Here is a 10654-nt window from a genome sequence, read left to right as displayed (position 1 = left end):
CCCTGCAGTTGTGATATTCCAGTGTTAATACGAGACTCTGAACCGGTCACAGGCTCTTGTCAAAACTGCTGACTATGCCTGCCCTTTCTGCCCCCTCTGCTTCATTCCTTAAAGATGTATTATTGCTTCCCGCATTGAAAAGTGCTCTATGAATGGAGTAGGAAGACCTTCCATTCATCCACCCGCCCTACATTAATAGAGCGCTATTGATTGCAGGAAGAAGTATTACTTCTCTTATGAATAAAGCCGTGCGGGAATGGTTCACACTTTTGATGAGTACATGTGAAAGATACAGCAGGTTGCATTTACCCGCAGCACTGGAAGATCACAGCTGCGGGGGTATCTGGGTAGTCAGAGAAATGCAGATTCATTCAATGTACTCTCCCTGGTGCTGATTTAGAAAAAAAAAAAAAAAAAACTAAACTTAAAGAGGAACTTCACCAAGTGTTCTAAACATTCAAAGTCAGCGGCTATAAATATTGTAACTGCTGTCTTAATGTAGATGATTCTTCTCATTGCTACTGGTCCTCAGTGCCGCCATCTTGGATTTGGCTGTGACTTCCTGATGAATCATGGCTGTCTCTACACTGATCATGTGCAAGATTGCCTGGTGCAGGAGACCTGCAGCCTCCTGGCATTTTCAGGGAGGGGGCTGGAACAAGCGATATCCTCCTTGCCATGCCTCTGCAACTCTATTACAGGAGGGGGGAGGAAGAGAATAAGCAGTACTTCACTTTTTGAGTGAATTTCCTGCCCATATTATATGCAATCATGCTAATAGTTAGAACACCCAGTTTGACAAACCTTTCTTGATATAAATTTGAAAAATAGAGAAAATGTTGCCAATATGAAAACCATGTGGAATGTAAAATTTGACCCATGTCTTAGCAAGTGTATAAAATATCAGAATATAAACAGTATTTCACATAGCAATAAAGTTTGACTCTCAAATAGTTTGTTTCCCATGAGGATAATCATTTGAACATTTTGTTACAGTTGAATTCTCCTCTAGAAGCTGCTCTTGTAAAATCTTTTCTTTAGTTGTTTTCATTCATTGATGGAGGACTTAATTCCCATGGTCCATACTAGAGGACTATCGGTTTCCACTGTAACAATGCCACTGCCATCGTAGGTATTTGAGGTGCTGACCAAAGTTCCAAATGCCAAGACTCCAGCAGCTGAAAAGAAAGGTAAAAAACGGTTACTACCTGGAATTCTGAACATAACAAATGTTTTCTTCATAGCACAATTGTTCATATAAGACATAATATCTCATCTAACAGCACATGTGAATAGAGGTTATTGTAAGCCCTTTATCTCTGAGGGTTCTGATTCATCCAGACTATGGTACATCTAGTATGCTCTATGCATATGTACTATGAGATGGAATAGTAATAACTTGGCAAGCAGATGACGACTTTGCAGCCTAATTTATCTCAATGTTCCCAGATTTCTTGAATGTTAATATTTTCAGCCAAAAATTGAATAATATATCATCTAAAAATCATTGCATTCTGAAAAATTATAATAAATTATCCATGATTACCAAAAAGATTGGAAGTTTAATAGGCTGAAGACACAACTTTTTTTTAGCAGTTCTGTATTTTGGTCACTAGGTGGCAAAATTCACCTATTTTTGTGAACCTTGCAGCTTATAAAAAAAAAAAAAAAAAATATACTAGAATATTGGAACAGACAACGGAGTCCAGGATTTCCCAAAGTCTCCCTGCGATAGTACTGTATGGAACCTTTTATGAGTACACTGATCTCTCTGATATCGCTGTCTATTCTAAGACTGATAAAAGAGAATATGCCTTGATAAATTCCTATCTTTTCTGTATTCTCACAGCATGTTATTTCATAAAGTGCAGAAGGAAAAACTGTAGTCTTTTTATTCAGAAAAAAAATTTGGTGTATAGTACAGAAAAGTAATAAGCTAAAGGTCATATTTCATGCATCATAAGGTGATCAGGGGAAAAAGGATCTACCTATACACAGAATTACAAAAGTATTGAAAGTCACAGCAAAAAAAAAAAAAAAAAGGGAAAAAACATAATAATAACTCATATGGCAATTCTATATATGGAACAGTCTCCTAATATATTTTACCCATGTTTCTTATTTTGTCCCATGCTAGACTGTATTTCAAGAAATGCATTGACTGCACACAGGGTTAAATAAAGCCATTACTATTTTCTTCATGCACTACAAATGGATAAAATATTGTCCTCACTGATATTAATATATACACACAGGTGCATCTCAAAAACTTTGAATATCATCAAAAAGTTAATTTATTTCAGTAATTCAATTCAAAAAGTGAAACTCATATATTCTATAGATTCATTACACAGAGTGACATATTTCAAGCATTTCTTTCTTTTCGATTTGATGATCATGGCTTACAGCTAGTGAAAACCCAAAATCCAGTATCTCAGAAAATGTGAACATTACATAAGATCAATAAAAAAAAAAGGATTTTTCATACAGAAATGTTGGCTCACTGAAAAGTATGCCCATGTACAGTATAGTATGCACTCAATACTTGGTCGAGGCTCCTTTTGCATTAATTATTGCATCAATGAGGCGTGGCATGGAGGCGGTCAGCCTGTGGCACTGCTAAGGTGTTATGGAAGCCAAGGTTGTTTAAATAGCGGCTTTCAGCCAGTCTGCATCGTTGGGTCTGGTGTCTCTCATCTTCTTCTTGACAATACCCCACAGATTCTCTATGGGGTTTAGGTCAGGCGAGTTTGCTGGCCAATCAAGCCCAGTGATACCATGATCATTAAACCAGGTATTTGTACTTTTGGCAGTGTGGGCAGGTGCCAAATCCTGCTGGAAAATGAAATCAGCATTTCCATAAAGCTGGTCAGCAAAGGGAAGCATGAAGTGCTCTTGAATTACCTGGTAGAGGGCTGCGCTGACTTTGGACTTGATAAAACACAGTGGACCAACAGCAGCAGATGAAATGGCTCCCAAAATCATCAATGTCTGTGGAAACTTCACACTGGACCTCATGCAACTTGAATTCTGTCCCTCTCCACTCTTCCTCCAGACTCTGGGACCTTGATTTCCAAATAAATGCAGAACTTACTTTCATCCAAAAAGAGGACTTTGGACCACTGAGCAACAGTCCAGTCTCTTTTCTCATTAGCCCAGGTAAGATGCTTCTGACGTTGTCTCTGGTTAAGGAGTGGCTTGATAGAAGGAATGCGACAGTTGTAGCCGATGTCCTGGATACGTCTGTATGTGGTGGCTCTTAAAGCACTGACACCAGCCGTAGTCCTCTCCTTGTGAATCTCCCCCAAATTTTTGAATGGCCTTTGCTTCACAATCCTCTTAAGGCTGCGGTCCTTCCACTCAACTTTCCATTAATATACTTGGATACAGCACTGTGAACAGCCAGCAATGACCTTTTGTGACTTTCCCTCCTTGTGGAGGGCACCAATTACTGTTTCCTGGACAACTGTCAAGTCCCCATGATTGTGTAACATACTGAACCAGACTGAGATACCATTTAAAGGCTCAGGAAACATTTACAGGTGTTTTGAGTTAATTAGCTGATTAGAGTGTGACACCATGAGTCTACAATATTAAACTTTTTCACAATATTCTAGTTTTCTAAGATACTGAATTTTCAGTTTTCACTAGCTAGAAGCCATCATCGTCAAAATTAAAAGAAAGAAATGTTTGAAATATATCACTCTGCGTGTAACGAATCTATAGAATATATAAGTCTCACTTTTTGAATTGAAATACTGAAATAAATTAACTTTTTGATGATAGTCTAATTTTTTTAGATGTATCTGTACACATACCAGCTCATTAGTCAACTTACATACAGCAGTTGCCTTTGCTATATGGCAAACCTAAGATTTCAGCCTGAAGCTGTGCCATGACAGCTGCACTGTAAGGTTCTCCAGACACGGCTGTTGTAGGTAGCTGGGGGGCTATAGTCAGTGTACTGGTGCAGAGGAGGGAGGCAGTAAAGAATAAGTTCACAAAAAATATATACTTACTGTTCAAAAACCCACTGCTTTTAGCGGACACCTATAGACTTTTTATAGAATATAGATCAACTTAATGTTAACAATTCTTGTCAACCTATGTTAATCTATTAAAAACAGTTTTTGTGTATCAGTTGTGATTATTTCTGTATATAGGTGCAGCCTTTCTGACTTTTTTTGATTGAAAACAATAGACTTACTGCATTAATGATTAGTAGGTTAGAGCCAGGCTATCTAGGCTGGAAGTTAGGGAATACCAATATTTTATTTTTGGAAAGAAAAAGGTATATTTCTATTCAAAATAATAATGTGATTTGACAATGCCAACATGTGGATTTAAAGGTTAGGTTCACTTTAATGGGTTTTGAGCTGCATCCTTTCTAACAATTGTTAGTTTGTCCAACTGAAGACTAAGCTGTGTGATAAGACATGATTAAATCCTGTGTTGCATCAGTTTTATTTTGCTTCTTTTAGCACAACTGAAAGCTGAAATAATGGAATAAGTGAAAAGGAGACTAGAGCTCCACCTACTGACTAAAAAGAAGAACACAATATTTGTATGCAATATTCTTTAACTACCGGATATGGAGAAGAAAAATATTTGAATGCCTGGCTGAAAAAAGAAACTAAACCACTATGCATTCCCATTAAGCAAAGTTCGTTTTAAAATGTATGTTTATTGAAAGTTTTCCCTGTGCACAATTGAAAAACATAATGAACCATAGTATTGCTATAATTATGATACACCTTATTTTGTGTAAATTCTGTGCTATGTTTGAATAACATTTACCTATCCTTCTATCCTTTAACCAATTAACTCTGTAGCACTGAAAAGCACTAATTACGAAAAGTAGTAAGTACGCTCTATGATGCTTCACCTCTGCCTTTGAACATACGCAGTACACAGAAACATATTTTTATGGTGATCCTCGGGCCTCATTAGGCCGTACAAAGTGGATTAATGTTTTAAATATGCGGATTCAGCAAAGAAGACTCTTTACTGTTTAGATAAATCCATCTTGTGGCCTAATTTATTATCTTAAGCTCTGCACAGTCAGCAGTAGCAGTCCATGAAGATGTTTTATCAAATATTATCCAGGTGCAAGCTGTGCGCTACAAAACTGCAGGGCAAAGCTCCATTAAACATTATGCTGGCTGAAATGGTAATACTAAGAATATACGTAAGGACAATGAACTGTGGCAACTGGATACTGGAAACCTGTACCAATTCCCTGTGGCTTATATTCCAGATGGTATGCTGGAGTTTTAAATAAATTTATTAGTTTTCAGGCCATTTAAATCCAATGTATGACTCCACTTTTTTATGACTAATTTGATACTATAAGCCTAAGGGATGGTAGTAAATTCAGTATTTGCTGCACATCTTTAGCCATAATTCCTGTAAAAGTTTTTTGAAGCATCAGTTTTGTTTAATAGGAAATGTTCAATTTTGTCTGCTAGATATATTGTTTGTCTACAGCGGAATACCACTGTTACCCACACTGGACTACTCACATGAATCAATATTTTAGTTTCAGATTTTCAAAAATAATGGGATTAGTGGAAAACACTTTAACCACTTGTCTTCCGGAAGATTGACCCCCTTCATGACCAGGTCATTTTTTGCTTTTCTGGCACTGCGTTACTTTAACTGAAAATTGCGCGGTCATGCAACGCTGTGCAAAAATTAAATTGATATAGTTTTTTCCCACAAATAGAGCTTTCTTTTGGTGGTATTTGATCACCATTGTGTTTTTCTATTTTTTGCGCTATAAACAAAAAAAAATACCAAACATTTTGAAAAAAAAAAACCAAAACAATATTTTTTACTTTCTACTATAAAATATAACCGATAATAAAAAAAAATCGAATTTCTTCATAAATGTATGCCAATATGTATTCTGCTACATATTTTTGGTAAAAAAAAGTCTCAGTAAGCGTATATTGATTGGTTTATGCGAATGTTATAGCATCTACAAACTATGGTATTTTGGAATTTTTATTTATTTATTTTTATACTAGTAATGGCAGCGATCAGCGACTTATAGCGGGACTGTGATAGTATGGCGGGAAGTCTGACACTAATTGACACTTTGTGTTAACCAATGACACTAATACAGTGATCACTGTTAAAAACATGCTCTGTCACTGTACTAATGACAATGGCTGGGAAGGGGTTAATATCTAGGGCGATCAAAGGGTTAAATGTGTGCGTAACAGCACTTGGTGTGTTTACTGTGAGGTGCTTTTACTAAGGGATGTGCTGGTTTTTATTCTCTGCTTTGCAGAACCCCCCAGATGATGTCCTAGGTGATGAAATGCGTTGGGTCGGACCCCACTTCTGCCATTTTATTTGCACAGCGCTGTTTTTTATCCATCTACATGTGAGTGTATTTCCTTTTTAAAATAAATTTTGGTACTTATTTTTCATACGGGATTACACTATGTGGCCTCTCTTTGTTTTCTCCTTGTCCAATGTAACTACCATCTACTGCGGACAACACTCCTGAGACTTACACCATTACACGGAACATCCCTGGACCTACTTCCATTGTCTACGGATTTCCAACAGCCGTTCAGGATTCAAGCTTGTTTGACCCAGTTGAACGTATGTTATATTGGGTTCAAACTTTCCGGTAAGCCTCTTCTTTGCTGGTGGTGCTGTCTTGTTAGTTCAGATGATTTCCGCATGTCGATACGTTTTATTATCAAGTCACACGCATACTGAGGACTATCATTTTAAACATCTATATGTTATATTCTTTGAGGACTTTGAGGACCTTTTCGTTCTACTTTCTATGTCCCCCCCTTACACATTTTGATGTGCCGATTTGAAGAACCTATTGGTTTCCACACCATACAACACATGGTTATTTGTTTTTTGTCTTATTAGCGCTACACTCATTCTGTTATTTGATGCATGCTTATATCCCATTGGCCGTGTTAGCTGCTTGTTATTTGGTTAGCGCAGAATTACTTGTTTTACTTTGTAAGCAAGAACCAGTACATCCCAGCTGACAGGACAGAGCTCTGTATTGTTTACATACATAGAGCTCTGTCCTGTCTTCCTCCTCGCCGATCAGCGGGTCATCCATTGGGTGGCACCCACTGATTGGCTTGTGCTGTGACTAATCACAGCACAGCCGGTGCGCCCCCTACCCAGAAGTGTTGGATCGCATACAAGGTACATGATCCGGCACAGGAGAGCCGCTCTGCCGCCGTACTCATATGGGAGGCAGTCAGCAAATGGGTAAAGCCTATCTCCAGAGAAAGGAACTATCCTCCTTTGCAGTGGGGTTGCCCCAGCACTGCAAGGGTTAAGAGCTTGAAAGGTCTAGGGAACAGGAAAAGTAGTTTTACTCAATCCTCCACTCCCCCAGCAGACAGCGCTCCCCTACGTTCCAGCAGTGAACTGTTCCTCAGCATCCTTACATCCAATGATCCCTGCATCTGTTCAGATGATGTTAGAGGATATCCAACTGCTGGAGCATAGAGAAAAAGAGACTGCAGGGATGAGTCATGCAATATGGAGATCCTGGCTGGAGTGGAGCATTAGACCCCATACACACTAAGATTTTCTGCAAATTTTTGTCTTCAGATTTACCAAAACCATGTAGTGCAAGGGCCTGCCTGATTGCATACAACTTAAAACTCTTAAGGTTTGACCTCATATTATGTGGTTTTGGTAAATCTGAAGAAAATCTAATAGTGTGTATGGGGCTTTAGGTAAGTAAAACAGTTTTTTTTTCCAGTCCCCTAGACATAAACAAGCATTTAACCCTTGCAGGGGCATTCCCACTGGATGGGAAGATTTTTACCTTCCCCAGAGTTCTGCTTTATGTCCTCGTTCACACCTATGCAAATGTGACAAGTCACACCCTATTTTCAGCAATGAAACCGTTCAAATCATTGAGACTCGAGATGCAGCGACTTTGAATAAGGTTGCTGCATTACTTTTCCGCAATTTCATTGCAACTTGCATTGATTTCGGAGATCTAAATCGCAATCATCTGCTCCTTTGAAATCATGCTTAAGTGGCGCGATTTTAAAGCCACGCTGGTGTGAACCAGGGCTGAATCAAACATGTAACAGAAGACAAAATAGCAAAAACACACAACCTCTTTTTTGAAAGTATTTGTATCACTACATGTTGTGTCTTCTGCAGAGGAAGGAAAATCTCCTCAGTTCAGACAGAGTTTTAACCATTCCCTATTCCATCCAAAAACTAAAAATAAAGTTTGGCTATAGATAAACTTTAATAATTAAACCACAACTAATCATCAAACATCAAGAAAAACTTTACAAAAAATTGGTCTATAAACATAGCATGAATGTCCCCCCTGGTAATAAAGAAGTTAAAGAAATATGGTTGTGTTTATTTCACAATGATGAGAACAGGAAATTTTATGATGTGATCATTCACAGCAGAAGACCATGCATTAACATATTTAATGCCAGATAAATAAAGTCATTTATCAAACTATTCTGACTTGTGTTGTTTGGAGTTTACTGTACTTATGATCAAGTCATGACAGATGATTTAATATCAATGTTGTGGTTGCTGCCTGCTTGATACAAACAGTTGGCAGAAATGTACAATCCCTTTACAAGAGTCCAACATGAGCAGTACCTGATCACTTAGCCCACACTATTCACTATGTTTCTTTACAAGATACCAATGTCCCACTGTTCGGTGCGATTTGCATAGAAGCCCTGTGCATCTTTTGGCCCATGTCAGGTCCGAATTCAGCCAAAAATTGGGGCTGAAATCAGACCTGAAATAGTAAACGAGGACGCACCAGTTAGTTGTTAAGTTATAAACTACCCAATTACTTCCAGCTTGCATGGTCAAAAAGCTAAATGCCATGCATAAATTGCATAGTGCATAGCCAGCACAACATTGCTCATTAAAGGGGTTCTAAAGGCTGAAGGTTTTTTATCTTAATGCATTCTATGTATGAAGGTAACAAACCTTCTGTGTGCAGGTTCCCCCTCAGCACTTACCTGAGCCTGATCTCGATCCAGTGATGTGCACGAGAGCAACTGCTCTCCCGGCTTTCTCTCTCCTCATTGGCTCAGACACAGCAGTAGGAGCTATAGACTCCCGCTGCTGCTAATAACAGCCAGTGAGGAGGGAGCAGGGGGTCTGGCCGAGCCCCACTCTGTGTGTTCATGGACACTCACAACACTTACTATGGGGGCACTCAAAATAAACAAATAAATGTTGCTCAGTGTCCCTATATGTGTACTTCACAATGTGTAAATTAATACACTGTTATAATTTATATAGTTTTTCTGTATGTGGTTTGAATGTGAATAGTGTATTAATATACACATTGTGAAATACAAATATAAGGACACTGAGAAGGTTTGGACTATATATGATTTATTTATATCACAGAAGGCTATATTATACAAGCAATTTTAAAGGGATAGGCGCAGCAAGAATTATTTGTTTATTTTGGTGATTAGCATTGTGGGAACACAATTTGGTTGTTTGCAGCCACCCACGATAATGATATTATTTACACAAGTTACTAGGTAGCACGGGAGAACACATATTTTTAGTTATGGGGGCACTCAGCAGGGGGGAGGAGCCCAGAGCGCCAGTGGGGGACCCAAGAATAGGAGGGTCATGGTTGCTCTGAGCAAAACTACTGCACAGAGCAGGTAAGTATACACTTTTTTTATTTCCTTTAGTATCACTTTTAGCACTATGTAAGCATGCAGAAATTCTCCCTGGTCCAGAATTAAAAAAAAAAAAACTAGAACACGACTATAATGGTTAATAAAACTGAAGTAAGAGATGCTACCCATTGCAGCTAATCAGCTTTTATGTAGCATTTTTTGACATGAATTATAACAATTAAACCCCTTCCCGCCGACCGTACGCAGATATGCGTACTCGGCTTTCGGGGGTTATACCGGGATGATGCCCGCAGCTGCAGGCATCATCCCGGTACCGTTGTTTAGAGCCGGCGATTGGCTATCCTTGTATAACAACCGATGCGGCTAAAAGCCGCTCGGCTGTTATACCGGAGCAGCGGGAGGGGACGACCCCCCTCCCGCCGCCTCCCACCGCTCTTACCGGGCCTCCCGGTCGATCCGGAGGCTCGGTGACCAATCCAATGCCTCCGGCGGCTGGGGGCGGGCTGGAACGAAGCTGTGGGCGGCTTCGTTCCAGCCTTCAAATTGTAAACGCGGAAGCGACGTCATGACGTCGCTTCCCTTTTACTCGGCTGCCAATGGCGCCAGTTTTTAAAAAGTACACAGCATTCAGAATCGCCGTTTTCAGCGATCTGAATGCTTTGAAGTGTAAAGGAGGGATGGGGGGTCTTTTAGACCCCCGATCTCTCCATAAAGAGTATCTGTCACCACCTATTACTGTCACAAGGGATGTTTACATTCCTTGTGACAGCAATAAAAGTCATCAAAACATTTTTTTTTTAAACACAATTTATGAATTTAAAAATAAATAAAATAAATAAGAAAAAAAAATACATTTTTAAAGCGCCCCCGTCCCCGCGAGCTTGCGCAGCAAAGAAAGCGCATACGGAAGTCGCGCACGCATATGTAAACGGTGTTCAAATCACACATGTGAGGTATCACCGCGATTGTCAGAGTGAGAGCAATAATTCTAGCACTAG

The 10654-nt window shown here is 39.1% G+C and overlaps 1 protein-coding gene across 3 annotated transcripts in view; it reads right to left on the bottom strand.

The window, feature by feature from the left end:
• Nucleotides 1-400: 400 nt before the first annotated feature.
• TPK1 (thiamin pyrophosphokinase 1) overlaps nucleotides 401-10654 on the bottom strand; it is an 881459-nt gene continuing 871205 nt past the window's right edge. For all 3 annotated transcript variants that reach the window (XM_073630451.1, XM_073630453.1, XM_073630452.1), the window contains exon 9: nucleotides 401-1178. In XM_073630451.1, the coding sequence (XP_073486552.1) occupies nucleotides 1048-1178 (131 nt within the window). In that variant the 3' untranslated portion in view covers nucleotides 401-1047. The remainder of the gene's footprint in view (nucleotides 1179-10654) is intronic.

This window comes from Aquarana catesbeiana, linkage group LG05 (genome assembly GCF_042186555.1).
Source record: "Aquarana catesbeiana isolate 2022-GZ linkage group LG05, ASM4218655v1, whole genome shotgun sequence".
Taxonomy (NCBI): domain Eukaryota; kingdom Metazoa; phylum Chordata; class Amphibia; order Anura; family Ranidae; genus Aquarana; species Aquarana catesbeiana.
Note: the sequence above shows the minus strand (reverse complement) of the source record. Positions and strands in the feature narration are given on the sequence as shown.